Source organism: Liolophura sinensis, chromosome 9 (assembly GCF_032854445.1).
Source record: "Liolophura sinensis isolate JHLJ2023 chromosome 9, CUHK_Ljap_v2, whole genome shotgun sequence".
NCBI classification, from domain to species: domain Eukaryota; kingdom Metazoa; phylum Mollusca; class Polyplacophora; order Chitonida; family Chitonidae; genus Liolophura; species Liolophura sinensis.
In genome coordinates, this window is record NC_088303.1 from 9,677,284 (window position 1) to 9,703,001 (window position 25,718).

A 25,718-nucleotide genomic window follows, 5' to 3' on the forward strand; every position below is an offset into this window, starting at 1 on the left:
TTTAGATAAATACTTGTATTCTAGTGCATGGAAGATCTTCTTGAATAATTACATGCCACTGAATTCTGTAAAAATGACTACAGCAAAAAAAAGTGATATCTATTTCGATGTAAGTTTTTTTATTGAAAAAAAAAATGCAAAATTTGTAACCACGTAAGGTGGACAAAAACATCACGAGTAACCCACATGGGAGGAGGAAATTGGTCAATTTTGCCAACCATTAAAAAACAGGACCATTTCAAACTATCAACTTGTGAAAATAATGAGAAGAGGAAGTGTGAAAATAAGGTGAAGTCAGTGAGACTACTATAGCACCCTGCCAGTCGGGGTCTCACCATCATACCCTCATACATAAAACTATGGAGCAGAGCCACAAAAAGCTACAATGATTCCAGTAAAAATGACATGTTTCCCCTCAAAATGTCAATTCACACTCAAGAACTATGTGTTGTGTTCCAAGAAGTAACTTTCTCAGACAACCAGTTTTAATAACTGTCAAAAAATGTGTCAGTTCTTCATTGAAATGTATTAGAAGGAATAGAAATTATATGTAAATGAAATATGTAGATGAAAAACATATACACTACACTTTCCTGTCATTGACAAGGCCACACGAAAGACTGAATTTCAACAAAATTAAAAAGTAATATCCTTGAATAAGTGGGTATGAAAAAGTAACCTATGAAAATATGGTAATGGGCAGCAATCAAGCAAAGACCCACAAAAATGGCAACATAACAGATTTCAACTCTTACAACTACATGTAGAGTAACATTTTTTGACATCAATAACAAAGTGTCTTACTAGACAAATATGTCTGGCTACATAAACGTGTGTATTATTTGTGACCGAGTGTTAAGTGTAAAAAGCAAGAAAAAACATAATGTTAAATGAATGAATTTCTAATCATTTATTCTGACAGACCTTTAGAAAGAAAAGAGCGAAAAAATAACACATCAAAGACATTTTTATTTACTTGAGATCAATGTGAAAATTAAGATCAACCTGTGTAATTCAAGTGTCTCTGTGAATTCAAAACCTGACATCAAATTCATTAATTGGCAAACTGCCAAAATGAAGACATTTCCATGATGGCGGATAGCAGCATCGGGCGACTTCAGTTGTCATGGCAATAGGATGTAATCCTTCAGAATTGGTGACAGATTCAAAGCCTGAGAACTAAAAGCCAATACTAGAGACTGAAATATCTAATTTCCACACCTTAAAAAGTGTCAAAACCTTGAGACAATCGCCACTGCTAAGCCTGCAATTGTCAAATCATTCATGATGTCTTGTACAGCTTCTGTAATTAGTGAACTTTTTCTATGCAAGACCATTTCTTGCAACTGTGTTTTTGTTGTAATGTTCCCTCATGACAGGAATATATTTTCAAGCACATTACTCAAGTGCAGGCTTGGTTGATCTCCAAAAAAACTAACATAAAATTTTTTTTAAAAAATCCTCTAAATTGGACTTGTTTCTCCATCACCCATGAATTGCATGTGTGCGCCTTGTATCCCAGCAGAAGTCACCTGTGTACGACAACAACAGAGACAGGATGGGCAAGGCTGAACTCTGAGCTAGAACAAGTCCCTCATCACATCACAGGGGGCAGAAGAATGGGGTAACATTAGGCCTTATGTAACAATCAGATCAGACCGACCCCAAGAGGAAGGGGCGCATTGGATCCCAAGCTGCTCCGGAATACTTCCAGAAAGACTAATGAAGATTGAAGAATACCCGGCCAATCTAACACTGCCAAAAAAAAAAACAGCGGAAACAGGCACTTGAGCAATACGACGTCACCAGGCCGATACGCAAAGGTCCCAAAAGGGTTTGTTGGAAGACTAATGAAGGAATGAGAACACGTTCATGAGCAATTTAGAAAGTGAAGCAAGCGGAAAAAAGACAAAAGGTAACAAAATCATTCCAATGTGCAGCAAGTTTTTACAGGTGTGTCAATTCACCAGAGACAAATGCGAGTTACCAGAAAACTTCGAACTAATCTAAACGACAACGCCACCGTCCCCTGTCACTGAAACAGCGTGCACAAAATTATCATTTTCGTCCCAATGGCATCAAACTGCAGTGCGATCCATTCAATTACCAGTAACAACAAGAGCCACCAAATTTGGGGAATCTTGGGACATTTTTCATTGTCTCTTTCTTACATGGGTTTCTCATTCGTTTCCTCTTCCAATACTCACTAAACCATTCAAAATTATCAAGAGATCTTTCATTGTCACAATTGCTCTGAGCAACTTATTCATCATCCACCTTGGATAATTGCAAAAGTGAACTTGAGCATCAATAAAAGTTATTACGTAGAACATCAAACATAAATTTAAGTCTAAGACCACAGGTGGCTATTCCTTAAAAAAAAGTTAAGGTGAGCACTTCCCCTCTCCATATGGGCCATGTTGGAATAAAACTCTGTGCAAGTTTCCAAAGGTGAGAAAGAAGAGGACTGAAGAAGAAAACAGGTCAACCACCTAAATATAGGATAATCAGGAGCAAGGAGATTGACCCAAGAAACGCAACCACAATCAGAGAGGAAAATTCAAAGCCTTTGTAAACACTTCACAGAGCACAGAAGTACAGCACTCAACAGGACTTTCTTTTAGATCTGAAACAAGAACGCCATAGTCATCAGAAAAATCCTATCTGCAGCCTGAATGATTTTACCACCATGTATTAATGTGTGGGAAAGAGCGTCGGATTTGCTGGAGATGGGGAGCAGGACTGGAGACCAGAACCCCTTATGACAATTTAGCCTCAGCTTAAGCACTGAGCTGTCTAATAGAGGCTTCCCTATCACAGTAACGTGGGTGCAAGGGTAGCCTGTCTCCAGCGTGGAGGACTGCCTCCTCAAAAACGGGTAATCAGCCCCCCTAATGGCGTGGTTGTTAGGGCTTGAATCAGCCTGAAATCAGCAGTCATTACTCAACGGGCAGGGTGTATTTTCCAGACCCTTGGCTGCCTAATGCATCAAGATGGCTGAGGTCAGGTTATATAACTCTTTCCCCGGCCGTGCAGAGCCCCCGCGCACATTCGCTTACCGTCATTTCGCAGTGGATCCACGTCAACAGGAAAGGCAGAATTAGGCTCCATCAGCTGCAGAATGGGAAATGGAGAAAGCAGAAACGCAGCAAGGAAATTCTACACTGCAAGCTGATCAAGTTTTCAACAGGCAGCCAGCTCTTCAGAAATAGTGGATTATTCAATTAGTCTGCAAATACTTCTACAAAGAAACATTAAGCATGAGACCTGACAACTTATAGGCTTGTCCAGATAGGCCAAGTCATGGCCCCTTACTAGCAGTGTCAAAATAATTCATCAGACCTTACAAATGACACTGAAAAACACAAACGAAAAAGGAAATGCCTGCAAAGTTTTTCAAAGTGATACATTTTACTTTTTTTTATAAAGTTTTTAATTTCATGATGCAACAGTTCTGATTTAATATTGATTCTGGTTGTAAGTGTCAAGTGTTCATATTTTTTATCCGCATCCAAACACATGTTGCAGATTTAAAGATAAAAAAACAACTATTATGCAGAAAAGGGCAATTTGTAGATAGATGACCAATGAGAGGGTGATGGTGTTAAACAGATTTACATGCTTGTCACAGTGTACAAATGATAAGCGTTGAGTTCAAACACAGACCACAAGGATGCATGTCCCTAGCAATACACTGGCAGGAATAACAAACTATTTCAGTGTATCATTTGCGATTCCTCCCTACAAGGGGTGGGCGAGAAGTTTTTTCCCTGGGAAAATGGAGCGCTTCTGACATGTTTCTTGAAATCATTAATTATAGATGATGAACAGCAGCATCGACCATGGAGGGATAAGATGACAATATGACCAGGCTTAATTACCGCTTGCGTCTCCACGAACAAATTGCATTTCCGTCTTCGCTACCTCTATATTGCCCCAATTATTTATAGCGATCTCCTTTGCAGAGGCTGGGAATTTGTCAGGACAATAACAGCACTGCGGGTTTCCAGTTCTGCAACTGTCAGGTCCGCGTTCCGCGTTACATCTGATCTTCCGACTAATCAATTTGACTGAAATTTGTTCAAATATTTGAGTAATTAAGTAACAATTTATCAGAGGCGAGGACTAAGAGTCTGAAACGAGCCCAGATTCTACGAAACATCAGCCAACTTCCTCCTGACTGCTGCATCCACCAAAAACACCTTGAAAAATATTAACGGTCATCTGATGTCACCATTTGACCTTAGAGCAGCTCCCCCTATTGGACTGAGATTTTAATTCACTATCACTCACAGCCTGTGTTTGAGGCAAATTCATCAACACATAATGGCCGCCTCTTCAATCTTCCGTCGTGGAAGAGTAACTATCGCTTCCTTCCCAAACTTACGACACAACTTCTCCAGATCCTTGGTTCCCAAAGCCTCCCATCATGAGGATTGTCACAAAACCTCAGCTCGTTTGTCAGGAGAGTATTCAAATAATGCCCCTCAAAAAAGTCGACAGCCGCCATATTTCAGAATCGCAGCCTTGGGCATGCTTTTGCACAACAACCATAAGTCAACCTGAGGTTTCTATGGCGGGTTAGTGCAGCCTGACATCCACAGGCAAAAGCCTTACGTCCAACAGTTGAAAAAGTTTCACAACTCAATTCTGAAGTTTGGAGGGACTGTCAGAAGAGACAGGCGGTGTGCACTAATGGAGAGAGCAGGTCCTCACACTAACAACTTGTCAGGGAGATTCTTGCTCTCAGAGTTGTTGTTAACCCAGCTGCCTGGGGTAATCAAAACCCCGATTAAAACTGCAACCAGGCAGGCATTATGACTTACAGGAATCAAATTCTCCTTACTTCAGGGTGAGGGTAAGGTGGGAGGGGAGGGGTGGGGGAGGGGTCTATCTATATAAGATCCAGCCAGTACCAGGTAGTAAATGTTTCAGGCGAGTCTAGTGAATATTGTCCCACATGATATCAGGAATAACTGATTACACACATCAAAATTCTCATAGCGAATTTTACTGGTCATTCTGTGTTCTTAATTTGTGAGGCCAGGGTGAATATCCTCTCATAATTCAGAGATAAAGCCCAGCAGAAATTCAAACAGACAAATAATTCCCTACAGATTCATGAGAAAGTGTGATCAAATATAATAGCAGACAACAAAACTTGAGAAGCAAATAAAAGCAAAGAAAACTAAAGCCACAGTGAAGCAAGTTCTCCTCATGAACCATTGCTCAAAATGAAGTCCAACAACTGGAGATCAGGTAAAAAACCAAGGGTGCTAAAACAACTGTTCAAGGAAAGCATGAGAAAAACAACATCTGAATGTCCGAAAAAAGAAGTCAGCAACTTTAGTTAATTACCTCCCTTAGGAAGACTGAAGTTGAGCTCTGACTAAGCTTTTGTCTTCTACGTTTGACCTCAGATCTGAGCCTGAAGGTCACAGCTTCCAATTAGATTACCACCAGCGCTGTCAAAAGTAAACCTCAAGAATCCCATGTATGTATATTCTAAACTTGGAAACTTAACTGGTATTTTAAAGCCTTACAATTACATCACAAATAACTATGAAGGCCCTAAGTGAATCTGCAACGCCGTAAAATAATGTGAATAAAAAAATGTATTCATATGAATACCAAAGTAAATTTGGTTGATGAAGAGAAAGCAATGAAATGAACTGAAAACCTAACCCAAACTTCAATGTCAAGGATTGCTAGTAAGAGGCCAAAAATGTTTTGTTAATTCTAGACGGTCCCTTATTTCAAGAAATACTCTAATCCATGCAATCACATCATTCAAAAGACCTGGTTTTGACACTATCTTACAAAATACCACTTAACCGGTGCTAAAAGGTGCTGAACATCACACAATCTTTCATCAGTTAGCTAGGAACTACTTTATTCAAGTGATTTAGAAATGTTTGATATGGCTGGAGTGATATGGGTGATACGTAAACAAAACTGGGGGCATTCAGTCAGCCGAGATGATCACCCAACCCAAGCAGTAATACTTCTAAACATTTGCACAAGAGTAAAGTTGTCCTTAACATTTATTTCTTTATTTGATTGGTGTTTACCAATATTAGTCACTTGGTGTTGCCATATGATGCGTTTGATTGGTGTTTACCAATATTAGTCACTTGGTGTTGCCATATGATGCATTTGATTGGTGTTTACCAATATTAGTCACTTGGTGTTGCCATATGATGCGTTTGATTGGTGTTTACCAATATTAGTCACTTGGTGTTGCCATATGATACATTTTATTGGTGTTTACCAATATTAGTCACTTGGTGTTGCCATATGATGCGTTTGACTGGTGTTTACCAATATTAGTCACTTGGTGTTGCCATATGATGCGTTTGATTGGTGTTTACCAATATCAGTCACATGGTGTTGCCATATGATGCGTTTGATTGGTGTTTACCAATATTAGTCACTTGGTGTTGCCATATGATGCGCTTGATTGGTGTTTACCAATATCAGTCACATGGTGTTGCCACATGATGTGTTTGATTGGTGTTTACCAATATTAGTCACTTGGTGTAGCCATATGATGTGTTTGATTGGTGTTTACCAATATTAGTCAGCTGGTGTTGTCATACGATGTGTTTGATTGGTGTTTACCAATATTAGTCAGTTGGTATTGCCATATGATGTTTTTGATTGGTGTTTACTAATATCAGTCAGTTGGTGTTGCCATATGACATCTTTGATTGGTGTTTAATACCCTATTCAAGATACACATCATTGTTAATTTGCTTAATGAAAAAGGTTGGATATCAAGTAAAAACTGAATATCTCTAGTGAACTAATTTGGTGACAGAACTGAGTTGAAGATGGAAAGTTCTGTTACATGGATGGAACATTCCACCAAAACTTGACTAAAACCACTGCTGCATTAAAGAGCATTTTTACGAGATCAACATGACTGATCGGAAACAAATTTTGACGTGACCCAAACAAAGCATGTCACCCACTACCCAGTTTCTGACACAAATGGCTCATCAATCCCAGCTTTGTTTGCATCATTCCTACTGAAACTACCGGACAACATATCTCCTACAATCAAATAAATCTTATCTGCAGAGAATGCACAGAAATCTCTAAACTATTTTGTGTGAAATCTCTAGTACATTTTGTATATTTCACAACATACACTGTCTTATTAAGTTAAGGTTGCTTTCTAGCATTTTAAAAATACATGAAAGTCTTTCATTTCTCTGGACTGAACCAACTCTCATTTATGTCATCTGCTACACAACACTCTACCTTTTGGCACCCAATAACCCTGAAGCCATTACAATGACTGAGGTAGAGCAGCACAAAGAACACCTTTTGCAACAAAAGATAACATACCAATCATATTTCCTTACAAAGAGATAATAAGTGATGTTATGATGAAATAGAAAGGCAGTTTTAACAAATCAGATGATGAGGGGATGCTATCAACACCAAGGTTATCTTCCCCAGGATCTATAACGAAGAAGACATTCACTGTTGATAAAGACAAAACAAAAAATCATATAATAAATGAACAGGAACAATAAGATGCATTTTTTTCTTCTCTGGAAGGGAATTAAGAAACAGGTGAAAATATTGACTATTAAAAGTTTAGTGAGAGATAAAAGCCTAATCAAACAAAGACAGGACATGATAATCACCTATGCATTCGCTGCTTAGTCACATCACTTACAATAATTCACAACACAGGCCTACGAAGAAACCATGCAGATTAAATTATAGACAAAGCTGGAGACACACTTGAGCAATAAATTTTTCCTCAATAAACCAGGTTTGGCAAGCTGTTCCACTGACACATTGATATGTCACTGTAGGCAAGAGTATATACTTCATAACAATGGTTGTCTGGTCATAACCTGAATTAATGACTCTACCGTCAAATGTCATTATTATCACGATATGGCCAAAAATGGTGAAATTCAGAAGACACGTCATAAATCAATATTCACATGATAGGTCAGAGAAACATTATAAAATTGGCAAGTACACCTACCATTCCCCATTTAAACTATTTTAACACTTGGCTATATAGACTTCGCTCTCTTTGGTGGTCAAACCAAGTATTAATTCACAAAAAAATGACTTACAATTTATAGATGTCTGAGTTGTTCATATTTTGAGTTTTTTAATGTGTGAATAATTATGGTATCAGATACTCAATACTCTTGACAAAAGACAATCTTTGTTTTTCTTCAGTTTTGGGGTCTTTCTGAGGTTTCACCCTTGTTTTGAGGGAGGAATGTTTGTTTTCAGAATTTCTGTATGACTTTTGAAAAAAAAATGTTCGAAAAGCCAACTGCAACAAAGTTAAACCCCATCAAAAGTGACATGCTGCAGAGAGATTGCAGTTGCAGGAACAAGGGCAGAAAATCAGCGAACGCTTGAGAGATTACGGAAACAGAAGGAGCGAGCTACACAGCAATTGGTGGCCTCTGGGGAATCGCCGCCAGCATCAGGTAGCTAGGGACTAATTTGATAAAGCCAGCATCATTACGGAGAGTCAAGAGCAGGCTACTCTCTGCGATATTGATTGGGTCTAGTCGACCGGCAGAGTCGAAGGTTAACTGGAGATTGCAACCAGAGTCTTTGGATCAGGCTTCTGGGAACGAAAGGGCGAGAAAATCCAAGAGACTTTGCAGAAAACAAAATAATCCAGCCAATATTGTAAAATCTTCCAAAATGCAAATCACCAGCAACAAAATTTGTGTCACGAACACGCTTACAAGGGAAATTCAAATATAATTCCTGATTTTGCACCCACACAAAGGCGTAAAAAAAATGTCTTCTTTTCAAGCTAAGGTCAGATGTTTAAAAAGTAATTTCTGTTCAAAACCACAGTTTGGGACATCGTTTCAGTGAGACTGTACCGAGATGACACAGAGATAGGCACACTGCCAGTCAGTAGAACTACCAGCCATCAAGCCTAAAATAAATCCCATGCTTTTTAAACACTATCATTTAATGTTTAGCTTCATCCATATGTACCCTTCTCTGTTAAATTTCAAAAATATGCTTTACACACATCTAGACTGCTCCTGTTGGCTTTCTCAGCAAAGGCAATTAAGACCAAGAAGTGAGGTTAGATAAAAACTACCATATCTTTAGCTAAAGGGACAGGATCTTATGTTAAAATGAGGGCTGTTTCAAAGAGGAATGTACCCAGTTCTAAAATCAATATGGAAAAATCTGCTGCAGCAGCCATTAGGATCTTCCTCATCTCCAGTAGTATTTAAATCCTGTCCAATACTTTAACGAACTGGCTACGATCCTACGGGGATCCACAAAAGTAGTCCTGTTATCCAATGAAACCGATTGAGGCCATGATACAGGGTGTAAAAGCCTGGTTTTCTGGGGCCTCAGGGAGAAGAGCTAATGATAAGTTGTCAGGCTGTCGGGCCTGACATAGGTAGCCCAGGGCGGGGAGGGACGGCAGGTGTTTGTAGAGGGTTCCGATTCACCCCAGAAATGCAGAGAGCCTCTTCAGAAAAGCAGTCCCCAGTCAAGGGCCAGAAGTTATGAGATGACACAGGTTCTTGTTGACTTGCATGCCCTCTGGTCATTGGAGTCATCCACAAGCATTTATGTTCACTGACCCACAACCACCCTTGAATATGATCCGGTTGCCCCTAGTGGACAATGCTCAGTTCCTTAACTCCAGAGCATGACCTCACAAGGTCAGCATTGCCCACTACTTCAACGTTATGGAACCCAAGTGGCCACCTCACAAAGATGGTCATCCAATGATGACTTCAACCAGTAAGCTTACCTTCAAATCACACTAACATCATGATATGGCAAAAAGTGATCATTAATATCACCAGTCTGTAGCCTTTTCACTATTCTGTCAACAGTTTATGTCACAGAGCAAAGGCGACATTTTACCCCTGTACAGCCCTGCTGCATTTGGGTGCGGTTACATCACATGGCGCCATTACCAAATAACACACCATTACAGGTCAACATCCGGTAGAGCTTCCAGTCTAATTCCAGCTGTCGGTCTGATCAAATTATGAGAGATGTAACAATAGGCTTGGATTCTAAATTAGACAAATGAAGCTGTGTAAAAACTGCACCCATGTATCAAATCCCTTAACAAGGCCAAAAAACTGGCAATCTGGTTTCTGTACCGTGAGGGAACAAACTACTTTCAGGCCTGACGTAACATGCCTCTGGCCCCAGGAACATGTCACTTACAGAACTATTTTCTTTACAAGGTGTGCATCTAATAATGAGGTGAACAAACAGTAAAAAGCAGGAAATTAACAAATGTTCTTCAAAAAAAAACATAAATTATTTAATATGCGAAATAAAAAATATGAAATAAAATTTGATTTAATATTTTCATGTCAGTTCAGCTTAAACTTTTATTCTGTAATGTGATAGAATAATTGATGACACATACTGATATGTCACTAGTTACAGACATTAAAAGTTTCTATGAAATCTCTTCAAACCATTAAGCAAACTGTGCTTGGTGATAGAAATCTTTGTTTGAGGATGATGATGATTTGCTGGAGTAAAAGAACAACAGTTTTGAAGTGTGAAATGTTTGTTAGTCTCTACAGGAATGTCTCCTGTAACAGACAGTTACAATTTGACATTTGGGGGACAATTGTAACAATGGTAAAATAAGAGCCAAAAAACTGACAAGAATCTAACTGGATGCTGTGCCAATCAACACCCTCAGAGCGGAAAGTCTCAGCCCCCTAATCCGTCACTCTCCTTTTGATGGGTCAGTGATTAAATGGTGGAGAGGGCTAGAGACATGAAAACGCACAATCTGCGGGCCAGCTGCCAAGATCTTCACCAACTCTCATTTGTGTACCAGTTTGGAGGGGGTGTAATGAGCAGGGACAAGCAGAACGAAACTTCTGTCATCAGAGATGGCAGATCAGCCAATGGAATCAAGCCAGATACTAATGCAAAAGACAAAATGCTTGTAACATCTTCATTCCTTGGCCGAACGGAAAAATATTGGCAGCATTGTGAGATCTTTGCAAATCAATAAGGCAGCAAAAACGCCAGCACTGCTTCCTCAAGCGTGGCGTGTTTCAGCTAAACTCCGTGTCAATACTGTTTACCTGAAACGCCATCCTCATAATTCCATAATTGAAAATTTACGGGCGTTTATTGAATGGAACACCACGAGTGATAGCTGTCCAATTGGGAAACAAGCCTTCCGTCTTCCGTGAATCATTAAGCTATGTGTTCACTCTGATACTTGGCCGTGTGCCAATCATTCAGCGTAGGTACAAAGTGAGTCTGTGTACACGATGTTTGGCTACACCAACGCTTAGGAAGGCAAGAGTAGACATACAAAATCCTGCAGCAGAGCATGAGATCACTGTGGCCATGTGTGGACACACTAATCAAAGTTGCATTTTGGTCCAATTTAACCAACCATATTATAATTTCAATTTCCTTGGAATCGGAAGTCATTATTTTACTTTATTTTTTCTTATTTTTTTTTTTTAATTCTCAAAACGAAGAAATATGCTATCCTCCAGCCAGCCTTGAGAGTGATTGGTGAATGTGGGCTTCTCTTGGGCTTTAACTACACATACGCAGAACCACGCAATGGAAAAAAACTTGTACTAAAACCCAATCTTGCCAATATTTGCTCCAAAATTGGAAGAAGAAGACCGTGATTCTTTAGCTCAAGAAAATTAGTAGCCTAAAACCGTTCTGAAAACCAAGTTTGGTTGAGGAATAGCCTTCGGGAGTCATGGTGTAACGTCTCCAACTGAAATGCGAAGCTCTTTCCTCTTATGGAGAACCTGGTTTGGGTTTCGCAGCATGAGGAGCTTGACGGCCGTTAAACGATGGCCTAAGATTGGATTAATCTATCTTGCAATTATAGTATCAATCTCGAATAGCCAAACTGACAGGATTATAGCGCAGGGCACAAAAAACTGTGAGCAAACAACGTGGGCCACACGATCTGCCCTGATCAGGCCGAGGGGTAAACCACTCAATTTGGCCACTGTGCCCTTGGAGGAGCACCTGTTTGTTCTAGCACCTCCCTCCCCTCCCCCCCCCCCCCACCCCCCGGGCAGGATTTCTGTCCAGAACATCCACTTCCTACACCTACATGCCACTCAATTATTTATGTGTACCAGCTGAGAGAAATCTTACCAAGAAATAACAATCATAATTAGACAAAGCTGAATTTTTCTCTTCCATGCTGCAGTAATCTCTAAGTAGATTTTCAGCCATTTAGCCCCAAGTATTTGCTCTATTGGTTAATCTCTGTTAAATACAGAAGACTGTGTGAAAGTTCAGTAAGTTTTGAAAGATTTTAATGCAACTGTATAGTACTGATAATGGTATAGGTACAAGACCAAACAGCCAAGAAAAACAGGTATGACTTGTTATTGATGAAGATTATTTCTTCAGATTTATGAGGCTAACATCTAATTAGATGTGTTCTCCTCAGGTGCACACAATGTGATGCTAGAGTTAAATCACAAGATTGCAATTTGAAAACTTTTTAAAACTGTTTTATGGATGGCTATATTGTAGACAAGTAATGTCATGATGCATGTTAAACTAAGTTCCAATTCAAAATTCAAAAAAATTCTGACTTTTACATATGCAAAAGCAAATGAAAGAGTGATAAATCAATAACACACATTTGAATATTAAATGTCTCAATTCAGAAATTTAATCACATGATTTTAATATGATTTGATGGCAATGACCAAAGAATAGCTAAATCTTTGCACAGAGGAAAAGTGAGATATATCTATTATTTCCACATGACAATACTTTAATTACATAAAACTCAAAAACATAAAAGACAGTCAAATGTTTGCTCATGATTTGACCTCCTTGACTAAGCACGTTGTGTCTAATGATCAGCCCACGCTTACGTACAGTGCATGTGTCATTCACATGGGGATGCACCACACACATGGGGCTGCATCACCCACATGCCTATATATCATCATCTAGTAAAAACTATATACATATACAAAAAAAAGAAAACTATAATTTCAAATGTAAAGTTCTAGGGTAAGATTAGTCATTTCTTACATAACGGATAATTAGCCAGATTCATCAAAACATACATTTACAAAAATGCAACATTGGGTTTTTGGAGAAATTAAACATTTATAACATGAGTGAAATAACTGACAGTTTCTCTTTCTTTTCTTCCCTTTTTTTTAAATAAAAAAGACTTATTAAACCACAGGTATGTTTTGTGACCACATACCTGTTAACTTTTATGCATTTCTCTAACAGGTTTTGATTTAGTATCATGGTTCAGACAGAGTAAAATCTTGAGTAATGTCTTAATTGTCACAGAATGGCAGGGCATTTGGAGCAGAGACAAAAAGCTGTACAAGCACATATAAATTAAAAAGATACAATTTTTAACATCTTAAATCTTCTTTTCCCTGTAACACACATTTCACGATACCTTCAAGTAATCACTACTTTGTTCTAAAAATTACATCTACTGATTTCTTAGTTTTAATGTTACAAATCAAAACTATAAATACTACAGATAATCAAATTGAGCATTACACACTAATAAATACTCTCTATTTCTTTAGTAATCTGGTATCATTAAGACCAAATGATCAACATGGAAAACAAAAAAATGTTTTTTTTTCTAAATGTGATAAACTAACTGATGTATATTGTTAATAAATACCAACAGAGTCCTTGAAAAAAATCAGATGTTCTTTTTTTCCTTCGAACTGACCTAATGATTTAAGAAGAAGCAGTTGTTGTAACTATGAACTGATAGAGATTAGAAAAAAGGAGAGTTGGGAGTGAGGGGAGAAATGGAAATTCACTTGATTTAAAGGCACGAGAAACAGATGTGGAAGCAAATAGATCACACGTAAACGTTTTGGGTAAGCAGAGCTGGATGGCATCAGAGCGAAACACATCACACATCTAGGTGAAGTTAAGAAAGGCTAAGTTCTATTATGTCTGCAAAAGAACATATAATTTGATTTACCTGTTAACGACTTTCCACCATTCCCACATGGCTGATTCACCTGGAATTGTAAGAGTGGAGTGGAGAGAGGTGAATGGATGAGCACAATGTACCGTGGTGTCCAGGGTGACTTAGTCTTAACTTAATGGCCTGACCTGGGTTTGGCCAACCTCTCTATCAGCAGCACTACAAAATCCTCACCGGCCAGCTGTTCAGTGCTCCCACGTAAATCATTAAAGATCAACCAGTGAAAAACAAACAGTTTAATCCTGACACTTGTTGTTCATTTCATACAACAATGCCACAAATATATATAAATATTTTTTCCTTCAATTGGAAAAAATAATTGAAACTCTTTCCACAATAAGATAGTCGGCTGTTAACTTTGTTATGTGGTGAATACAACGATTCTCTGCTAGTTTCACACACGGTCGCTCACGGCAACTCGGCAACAATTGCCAGTCACGGATCAGAAGACCTGTTGTGTTCAGTGGGCAGGCAGTTTCCCGCTGACAGTACGGTACAGGTGTAATAATCTATCACACTATTGTTCACTTGGGCTTCACGCTTCTGCCCTAACAAAACCCACACTTAAGCCTATTGTTTGAAAGCACTTGTCACCGCACTGACTTGTGAAAGGTAAAGTTCCAGTAAAACACTGCTGAAGTACAAGGAGTGTGATGAAGGTCTGTCGATACCGTCGACCGAAGAACTGCAGCTCGCTGGCCACTGCACGCATACTTTAAAAAACTGACAGGGGTTGAAAGGTTGCGGTTGCACCGTGTGCTACCTTTAAGTTGGCACTCTGTAGGCAGTCATCCGTCAAATCCTGACCCCCCCCGTTCAATCTGATCACAGCTCAGCCTGGTCAAGTCAAGCCTGATTTAGAACACTGCTTTTTTTTAGATTCAACCCTTTTAGGGAGTCACTGAACAGCGGAAAAGACTTAACAGCCACTTTCACTTATTCTCTATCACTATTTTCTGCCGATATTGGGAAAACGAATTGGTGGGTGGAGGGAAAAGTGATTGGAGAGGGGGAGCTGAAAATTATTCATGCGTTTCGTGCAAGGTGGGGCAAAAAAAAAATCCTACTGGTTGGCCAGTTTTGCACATAGGTGACAGAAATACCCGCAGAAGATCAGTGTCATTTACGTCCAAGGCCATCTCGGGTCTTGGTGCTGTTTTATATTCGCTTCATAGCCTCCCGACAATAGCTTCTCTCAGGTAGTAATAACTATTGTATTTTTACCACCTGATTTCACCTTTGCTGTATTTCCCGCTCATTTTGTTAATAACCGGGGCCTTAGACAAGGAGACATTCTTTCTTCTACATTAATTGTCTCATTATCCCTCCCCCACTTATCCCCTCCCTTTCCCATATTGCCACAGCTTACATGCCCCACACACACTGAGTGCAGCTCTACCTAGTCAGTCCCACTGAATATATGAATATGTTATGCTCCACAACAGAATAACTCAAAACCTTTATCATAATTCGTCATTACAAAGTGTGATCTCTAACCCTTTCATCTCAAAGTCAAACCTTTATAACAGAAAATAATTTAACTCTCTCAGATAAATAAGTATATGAGTTGTTATATCTACAACTTACTCAGTTTTTTTCTTTTGCAAAACTGAACACATAAAAGCAGAAAAATAAAAAAGAACATGGAAGTTTAAAGCAGTATGCAAGCGGTCTTCATTTAAAAAGTAATTTTTTAGACATGACATCTGAGGTGTAATTGTGATCAATTTTGTTCCTACTCAATTCTTTGAATTTACATAAACATATAGTTGTTCTCATATTTCTCTCCTTTAAATACAGGAATAACAAAGAGTTGTAAAGCATCTCCAAAAACACAAGAGAAAATTTACAAGAATGCTTAACAGAAAAGTAATTAAACATCTCAAATTTCTTGAGCTCATTCACAAGAAATGAACTGTATTTGCATTCTTTTAGGAGTCATTAACTGTGTGAACGAAAATAAATTATAACTACATGCATGTAGATTGAAATTATATTTGGAATTAATATGATACATAACAAATCATCTTGAATTGAAAGCAATTTTATAGACAAAATCATACATGGCACAAGGTTTTAAAATACTTCTCTATGATTCATGTGAATACCATCAGAAAATGTTGGGACGTGCAGTTGTTTTCAGTTTAAAGCCATTTGCTGATCTCGGACTACTAAAACTGACAGGTATATCAATTAAATGAGATCATAAATCAAACGTTTTGGCATCCGAAGTGAACATCTCACTAAATTTAGCTCATCTTAAAATCTATAGCTGGCTCCGTATGCAGATTATCCAGAGAGATTAAAGGTTATAGATTAGCTCTTCCACAATGACGCTCCGAGTTGGAAGTCACAAGACCTGCCTGGCCGGTAACTCTGGACATGACGAGTATGAAGCAAAGTCAGTGGTGTGGAACCGAGTGATTGGGGCAGACATCTCATTACTATTCTAATATATGGGCAAATGTCCCGCACATCTATCCATTTATAAATATTATTGAGGTCAGGCTAAGGTCAATATGAGGTCACTCTAATGACTGGCATTATAAACAACAATGAACCCCAATGCAATGTTGAACAGAACAAACTTGACATGGACAGCAATGCTGAAGGGAATAAAATTCAGTCTAAGATCATAATTTATATTGTAGCAATAAATATAAGAAAATCCAATACAAAAATGATGTGACACAAAACATTTTCCACTCCTTCTTCACAGGACCTCAAAACGAGGTCATTGCATCGGCCACAAAGTTTTTAACAAAAACTCAATTCATCTCTCAACTAATCAAATATCTCTTACACCTATCCAGATGTAAGAAAACTAACTAAATTTCAGAATGAAAATGAATACGATCCATTACATGAAGGTCAACATCCCACTAAAGTCTGTAACTCTTAATACATGCATTAACTGACACCATATAAACAAGAAAAAAATCAAGCGTGAGTCCAGGCTCACAGTTTACTGAAACAATTCATAACATCAAATGTTTTTGTATATTTTTCAAGAAGTTGTTCTTTCCATGAAATAACAACTTTCCAAGAAAAACATTTGATTTATAAATTAAATCAAAGGTCAGCTTTGCACACATAAATTAATTCACTTCAAAGTTACAGAGATAGGTTGATAGGTAACTTGTTTTGGCGAGAATAACCTAGACAATGGGAGAACATGGGTTTAGCAAAAGGAAAAAAATAAATGGGAATTCTTCACATGACAGATTATGTAGGACAAACGATTCAAAATATGAGTACATGTAACTGTATTACTGCTGACTGACTTAGACTAAATGTCTACAACTGACTCAGATTAAATTTCCACAAGTGATTTAGACTAAATGTCTACAACTGACTCAGATTAAATTTCCACAAGTGATTTAGACTAAATGTCCACAACTGACTTAGATTAAATGTCTGCAACTGATTCGGATTAAATGTCTACAACTGACTAAAACTAAATGTCTACAACTGACTTAGACTAAATGTTTACAACTGATTTAGACTAAATGTCTACAACGGTCTTGGACTAAATATCTATAACTGATTTCTGACACATTTAAACTGAACTGTGCAAATTTTGTATTAAATTCCTATTGAAATATTTGGCAGTGATAAATTCTAATATTTTTTTCCAAATTATTTTCCAATTTTCACCAGAAAGATCCAAATCAAGGCACTGATTGTGAACATATTGAGACTCGTGATCAAATACGTTATCTGATCATAAAATGTAGGACAAAGCTTCCCATTCACAACTGCTGAAAACGTCACTATTCCATTTATTAACCTAATAAGTTCATATTTACCTATAATGGATATACAACAGCTTGCAATATGAAATAAGAAATTTGAAAATACAGATATCGTCGATATAAAACAAAACAATAATTCAGGTCATATTTCAAATGAACAGAATGCAAAAATTGTCAATTAAACATGACAAAAACAGTGTATATTACAAATTCAGATAAGTCAAACATATGTTTCAAATTTAGGGACACTGAGGCTGATTATTTTTTAGAAAACTAGCTTCCACCAGAAAAAAAAAACTATTTAGTTTTCCAAGCTGTTACAAATCAACACCCAAGATAAAGTTTTATATTCTTTACTGAATGGAAAACAAATTGTACAAAAATTCAATAAGAGAGACAGGGAAGGGTAAAAAAAACGTAACAAAATATAAAAATTAAACATATGAAATTACATACAAACTGGTATACACCAGAAGTTAATGCAATAATGGAACAAAATATACTGAAAATTTTATTCATATTTATTCAAAGCAAATACAGATCATTTAGGTTAATCCTGTATAAGGAAGGAATCTCCAGAGCAAATCCTCCTAGAGAAATGCGACCAAAAAGTCAAATCAAAACACACTGAGAGAATTTTTTTTTCAATTTTCAATGGTTGGTTTCATATTAACACTTTATTTCTTAATACTAAATTTTGATTTCAAGTTCTCTTCAGAATAAAATGTTGATAATGTATCTATCTAAGCCAGGAGAATACACTGTCTTATTTTATGGATGGTTTACAACATGAAATTCCCAAATTCAAGATTTCACACCTTCATGGCTCTTCATTTTGCAATTCATTTTCAAAATAACAAAGGAGACTTTCCCGTACCCATGGCAACATTGTTAAAAAAACATTACTTCTAGGGACTAGAAGGCTTTCTATGGGTGTTACTTCTTAAATAACAAGTTCCTCTTTTTTTCTGATAAAATGCATGCGCCCTAATTCCTCAAACTTTTCACATGTGAAAGAGCAAATTTCTGCGCAATTTATACATAGTTTTAATTTGATTTTAAAGACATTGAAATCTACATTGTTTGGGTCGGCCAGCCTTGACAAAAAAATATAATTTCATCAGCCAACACAGAACAATGCCTTCAGAATATGCTTGAATGAAAACTGTAATTGAGGAATTACAGCAGAGTGTATTATCACCATGCAACCCATCCAAGACAGTTGTTTCGTATATATGTGCACCTCTGAGAAGCTCAAGCTGTACTCAGGTTATATCAGACTTACATTCTCATGTGTATGTATCCTTTTGCTATCCATATTTTATAGTTATAGTTATATAACTTAAAGTTATTTATTTAATTTTCATCTTTCAACTGGAAACTATTTTCTCAAATTTTTCAAAATTCACTTATACAAGTGCAGTTTGTTTAAAAATATCATCTGGAGGAACTAGAAAGAAAGATGTGTGTTGATACATTTTTGTGACACATTTGAACTTAGCCTGGTATTAATACTGAACAAATGTCAGGCGCATCATTTTCTACGCCATTCCACTTATCAGTTCTTTTGTTTATGTTTACAGATTCCGCCACCAGTCATTGAACCTTGTGTATTCCAGATTGTCTGCACAGCGATGGTTCATGCAGCCTAGTGAATATCCTTTGTATGCAGGTGATAACATGTCTTCATAAGAATTAGTCCTACTGTAAAACCATCAGTCCCTTGAGACAAATTTATGTCATCCTATTTGATCACTGTCTAATTTCAGTGTAATTTTTTTTTTTAAATTCTTCATCGCAATGACTATCCACCTGTTGTTACTAAAACAATGAAGGAAACTTAATGACATGAAAAAAAATCAACAGCTGAATAATTAAAGCAGTTAAAAAACCTGCTTATAAAACCTTGATTTATCATTATGAACAACACAAGAAAAACAAACACTTCAAAGAATCACAAAGTGGAAATCAGCATAAACAACAAATTTTCAATAATGTGGTTTGAATTTACCTTCTGTCTACCATACGTTTCTGTTTTGTTTTCTTTCTTTCGTGTTATTTTTATGCTTTTATATACAATTATACTATATTTCACTTCCGTATTTTTTTTTTCACATTTTTTTCATTCAGTGGTTATCCTGTTTTTATAGATTTTTCTCCGCACCACAACCCTTGGCGTCAAAAGCCAACCGTTTACAAGGCCTGGCTCAGTTGGGGGCAGAGGGCATTTGCCCGGGTTAGATTCAAACCAGGAGGGGAGGCCCTATCCGCTGGGGAAAAGGGGACAGCAGTTTTCCTTAAATCCCTCGAGAGGTCGAGAAAAGGTTTTTCAGGATGATTTCGAAAAACATCATGAATCGTATAAAAAGTGTGCAGGGTTCCATCCAATGAACTGCATTGTTACAGAAGATTCAAGCCTGATCCCGTTCCCTAAAAAAGAACTCACACAGATCAAATTTGTTTCAACTAATTTGAATCAAGTGATCAGAATAGGATTTGGATTGTGTGCCCAATGACATAAGGCTAATGAACTGGAGGTTGGCCGCAGCGAGCAATTGTGCTGGGGCACGACATGAGATCGCAGGGAAAAAATTGGATTGTGGGAAAAAACGTACATAGCACGGGTACCGCACCATCTAAACAATTAGCAGGTCCGTTGGAGTGTCACCCTACAAAATTAAATGAGAAAAATTCGGGGAGAGAGGAAGAGAAAAAAATGGTGAGAGAGAAACGGAATCCTCTCACCTCTCGTAGAATTTAAATGTGCAGGAACTCTCAATCAGCCTAGAAGGTGAATTAGCCAGGAATTCCAACCCCTAATAATCACTAGCATCCATTTGTGAGGTGCACTGAGGATAGCCAGGTCTGCCGCAAGGCGGGAAGCACAGAGAGAGGCTAGAGTTGTCGCAGCGACATGGGGCGAACCAGGGATTAATAGGCAGCAGTGCCCAGTTAGTATCGCCACGGGCGTGGTGCTTCCTGACCTCTGACCCCTGCCTCTACGGACAAAACACGCTGGCGGAATCCTCATTTACTACAACGAGCAGTATCAATGAGCTTGCCTGTGACCTGGCCATGGCGCTACCGCTTAACCTCATCAATGCGAATGTGTGTTACGTAAATTGGAAGGCCAGAGGGCTGAGGCTCAGCCCAATCAGCGGTGATACCCCGTGGATCAGGCAACGCGATCAATAGCAAGATGCAAAGAAGGAAGCCTTTAGCGTACTGGCTTTCTCATTGGGTTGGCATCTCCCAACCTTCATGGCAAAAATATAGCCACATCATTCCTACATTAACCACTTCACGGTTGGAGAGACATAACAAAAATCCCAAATTGCACACGCGGAGGTGCTCCACTAGAAAAAACAGAGGAGAATTAAGCCGAGGACAGTGCATCGTAAAAGCCATGTCAAATGCGTGTTTGTTTCGTGCTTCGTACTTAGAAATCTGTGGAGAATTCCTGTAGCGGAAGCGTAGGGAGATGGGAATATGCTGCCTGGAGGCTGCCCTCATTACCTCCCTGACGTAATAAGAGTTGTAATAAAGCCCAAGATGTACCCCCTAGCGGATCACCCCCCAGATAATTTTCCCCGATTCCCCTTCCGCTTCTTTGGCATTACATAACCCCTTGCTGAGCTCTCTTTACAAGGCCTTCTCACGACTGGCCTGCGAGACATTTCGCTGATATGCCACCGAAAAATCCTTTACAACCACAGAACATGCAATCACAAGGCGTCCACAGTCAGACAAGCCACATTTAGCAAAATTAGCGTCACAAGATTCACAGTTCCAGATCTGGACTGGGCGCAACTTTTGTGCCTTGGACGCAGGGGAAGAGCGAAGAAAAAACCAAAAAAAGAAGACAATCACCAAAAAGAAATCTGCATACACAAAGTCATCAAGCGACATTGGTGAAGTTTGAATGGCACTGATAAATCTGATAGGCAGTCCACTATTGAATTGCATGAGGGCTGGCAAGAATTACATCAACAAATACCATTACATAATCAACTCTTCCCATCAGCCATAGATTATTGCATTTTTAACATTCGCCCAGTTTTTTAGGACTTCTGCTCCCTGAACGCCGGCCTGGGCGCATTCAAAAGTCCTCTTGTAGAAATTTCAGCCATCCCCATAGACTCGCTATGGCGCAAAAAAATCCAGCCGGTTGCTTGTATTAAATTTCCTATTCAACGAAACACAAGGAAGCTCTGAATACCCAGATGCTGTAAAACTACCCGGAAATTCTAGCTAATTATCGCCGATGATGGGCACAACTTTGCATGGCATTTAACCTCGGGCCTGTGGCCCTTTAATAATAAACTCATAAACCCCTTAAACGAGGCGACTATCCAGATTACCCATTCACTACCCTCTTCCCCAACATTTTAACCAATCACCTTTTACTTTTACTACATCAGAAAAAATCAAACTACCTACAAACTGTCTGAAAAGAAAGTTTCTTATCACGATCTTGGTAACAAGTCCCCGTAACAACTTATGGTTACAAGTTTTCTAAGTACCTTCCATATGAGTGATTTTGAAAAGTTATCCCATATTTTCGAAGAAAGTTTCCAAAGGCCCCCTGGCAATTAACACTTCACTGAGTCTGAACACATTCAATCAACATGTGCAACAAAAAGTACTTTCAATTTTTTTTTCTTCGTTTTTTTTTTCTCATTACAAGTCATGAACAAACTTACTATATAGTTGTTTACACCAAAGAGATTATGTGGCATTGAACTGTGACGAAAATATTGTTGATCAGTGTTACTTTGAGGAATGTGCAAATACTTGCCATAATTATCAGGCAGCACACGCCAAAATATCACTGACTTCATCTAAAGTCTGTCTATAGAAACCATGTTTCCTAAAAGAACAATTTTGACTACCAAATGAATATTTTCCGCATGAACGGAAGAAAACCGCAGGAGCAATGGTCCTGGATGTACGGCATCTCAAAGAGAATAAAAAACAGAATTGTGGAAAGGTAAAACTTGTGGTAAAGATCGGCCACCATTATGTGCATTATTGAGAAGAGTGTGGTTTAATGTCACAATATATAAGAAGAAGAAATTAAATAGCTTTTATGCATTGCATGAACATCAGAGCACATTAGCCATCTCCTGTATCAACAGTTCATTTTCAGTTTTAAATTTTTATTGGAATGTCACTTTCAACCCCTTTCACATCACAAATCACTTTTCTGTAACTAAAATATAAGCAAATACATGTATTTATGACTGATCAATGACCAAATAAAATGAATAAGATACTGTTGAAATCAACATCTTTGCCTTCGCCAGTTATTGAAAATAAAAGTTTAAATGGTATTGTTACATGTGAACATCCTTATTTTGGGAATTAGAACTATTCTTTGTTCCCTGAAACTTGTATTAGAGTATTGACAAATGAACAGGTTTTCCCGATACAATGACACTTGTTACTTTGGACAAGGCTTGCCATGGGAACTACAGTACAAACTATGATTCCATTTTAGTTTAATTTATCTATATCGACTAAAGAAAGGAAACCCAAACGTGAAAAGAAATTAAAAAAAACAAAAACAATAAAATTAAATACTTTTAACCATTAATACCAGATCTTTAAAAAAATTATATCTGTATCAGTTTAATTAGTTTTAAATCTTTACAAAGCATAGGCAACATATTCCTTTACAATGTTTATTTGAACAGAAAACACAGTACTTTTGTAACCTAGATTTGGTGTTTAACGATAGTTACCAAGGTTTTGTGAAGAAACAGATCTCTTCTGATTTTACATAGATTATTATTATTATTCAACCTTTTAGCACCACAACCAATAATTCTCCAAATTGTATTTTTATGTCCTATATATGTATGTATACCATCAGCATTTGTCACTGTTAAAGGTTTTACAAAAGGTGTGGCCTTATTAGTAGGTATAGTAAGACTGGACCAAGGCATATACCGAAAGGTCTCTCACAGAAACCAAAATCGTTGCACCCTTTAAGATAAGCTTCCTATTTTGGTTGGAATGTCCACTATTTGGGCTATCGCTGCGGAAACGGAGAACAATTATTTGCTGGGCTTACCTGAATTCGGCAGTGGGGAAGGCATAACGTGGGGTATGCCACTCAATCATGATGCTGATAGAACAGGTTCTGTCACGACAGTCGTTCAGTCAAAGCTTGATCAGCATGTGGAGGTGAAGCATCACTAGATTCACGTGGCTAGGATAGGGTAGGCAACGGGCTTGTAGCCGCAGCGCGTAAGTACAAACATGCAGTGTGCTGTTACGACAGCTTACTGACAGGCCCTGGACAGTTGTAAGGCAGCAGCCCGTGGTGGCAGAGGGCTTGTGATACGGAGCCCACACTCTAGATACTACCGTCACTTGTCTCTCCACCCACGTAGCCTCGGTAGTAAAAGCCCAGCTCAGCCCGACCAGTAGCTCCCTAGCTTTAAATTACCCTCAACTCTCGGTAACCTCTCAACGCTCACTCGGTATCTTCAGGCAGGGTGGTAAGATGAAGGACTTTTTGTAGCATATGAAAAAAAAATGATAAAAAAAAAATTCCTCACAAGTGTCGTAACGAGGGTTAAATTACCGAGGAACCATCGAACTGACAGTTAGTCATTACGTCAGCCTGGGCACTATAGTCAATAGCAATACCTCACACACACTACAGGAACAAGGCCAGCAGGGTGACAGTGTCAGAAAATTGCATCCAGCACTAGGTAGTGTATGGCCACATCTGAATCATTCCAATATCAACTGGAATGATTTCTTGTCATTTTTTTGTTATGGAATTTTATGGTTTTTTTGTTTTGTTTTGGTTTTCAACAAAATCACAGCAATGTAAGACGGACGCGCGGACAGTCTTTGGTTAGGACGTCAAATGTTCATTATTTCGGCAGGGAAGCTGAGCGTATTTGGCCGCATTAGGTGGGTAAACAGCCTTCCAGTGAAGTCCTGAGTCTGTGGACAGCCTCTTTGTTTTCACTCCGTCTGACCACGTGCAATGACCTCTGGCCAGTGATTACCAATGACCTCAATGTCCAGTCAATGGTCTGCCACTACAGACACTGTACTACAGACACAACACTACAGACTCACTCCCGAGCTGGCCACACTGGCTGGGTGCTTACCATCAGAATTTAGCACTGACAACTCATAGCAGAGGCCAGGAGCAGACACGACAGCTGCCTCAAAACACGGACTCTCCTCAAAATGCTGTTTCTCCAAGAGTAGTAGAGAACAAATTTCACTAGCAGATCAATTGTGCCGGCCTGGTGGGTTAAGGCGAGGAATGCCCCTACAGACTCTGCCCATTCTGCGTCAGTCCGCGTTACACCATTCAAAGTCCCCAGCTACATGGCCTTGCTTATGGCCCAGGTCAACTTAGCTAAGCCCTATCTCTCTGCAAATAGGCAATTGCCTGCATGACGTTTGCGCAACTGGTAGTTCATCTCTAAGCTATGTACATAACTCGGCGAGTGGCTAAGAAGGCATTCTTATTTCAATTCCAAATTCCCAATTTTCCTAATTTCAATTTCGGAGCCAGCAAAAATACAGGATCAATTGCGAGTCAGTCCTCCTCTCCACAGGCGTTCAACACTGACTTCTGACTGCATCAGTTTGCAGCGCAATCTTCAAACTCCATTTTCAAATTGATTCAAAAAAAAATTCCCTCAAGTTGCCTTGTTTGGACAGCATGCCCCTCACAGAGCCTCTACCAGCCACCCTCTCTCTATGTTAGCCCAATTTGGGGTCCTACAGCTTTCTCTGCCCCTAATGAAACCACTGTTAGTTTTTTCACACATCAGAAAGTTTTGAGAAGTCTGTGTTGTTCCTGCATCTCATTGAAGGTCTCACGGTGATGGGAAGGGTGGGGGGTAAAACGGCAAGGAAATTAAAAACAGTTAAGGGAAGAGGTCTTAAGACTGACCTGAAGTCAAATGCTTATCTAACAAATGATTGGA

General features: G+C 38.6%; 1 protein-coding gene across 1 annotated transcript in view; it reads right to left on the reverse strand.

Annotated features, from left to right (window-relative positions):
• The window catches only part of LOC135475126 (zinc finger protein rotund-like), a 189,020-nt gene that overhangs the window by 52,300 nt on the left and 111,002 nt on the right, over positions 1-25,718 (reverse strand). Inside the window, exon 6 of the mRNA XM_064754881.1 lies at positions 13,991-14,030. Within this exon, the coding sequence (XP_064610951.1) occupies positions 13,991-14,019 (29 nt within the window). The 5' untranslated portion in view covers positions 14,020-14,030. The remainder of the gene's footprint in view (positions 1-13,990; positions 14,031-25,718) is intronic.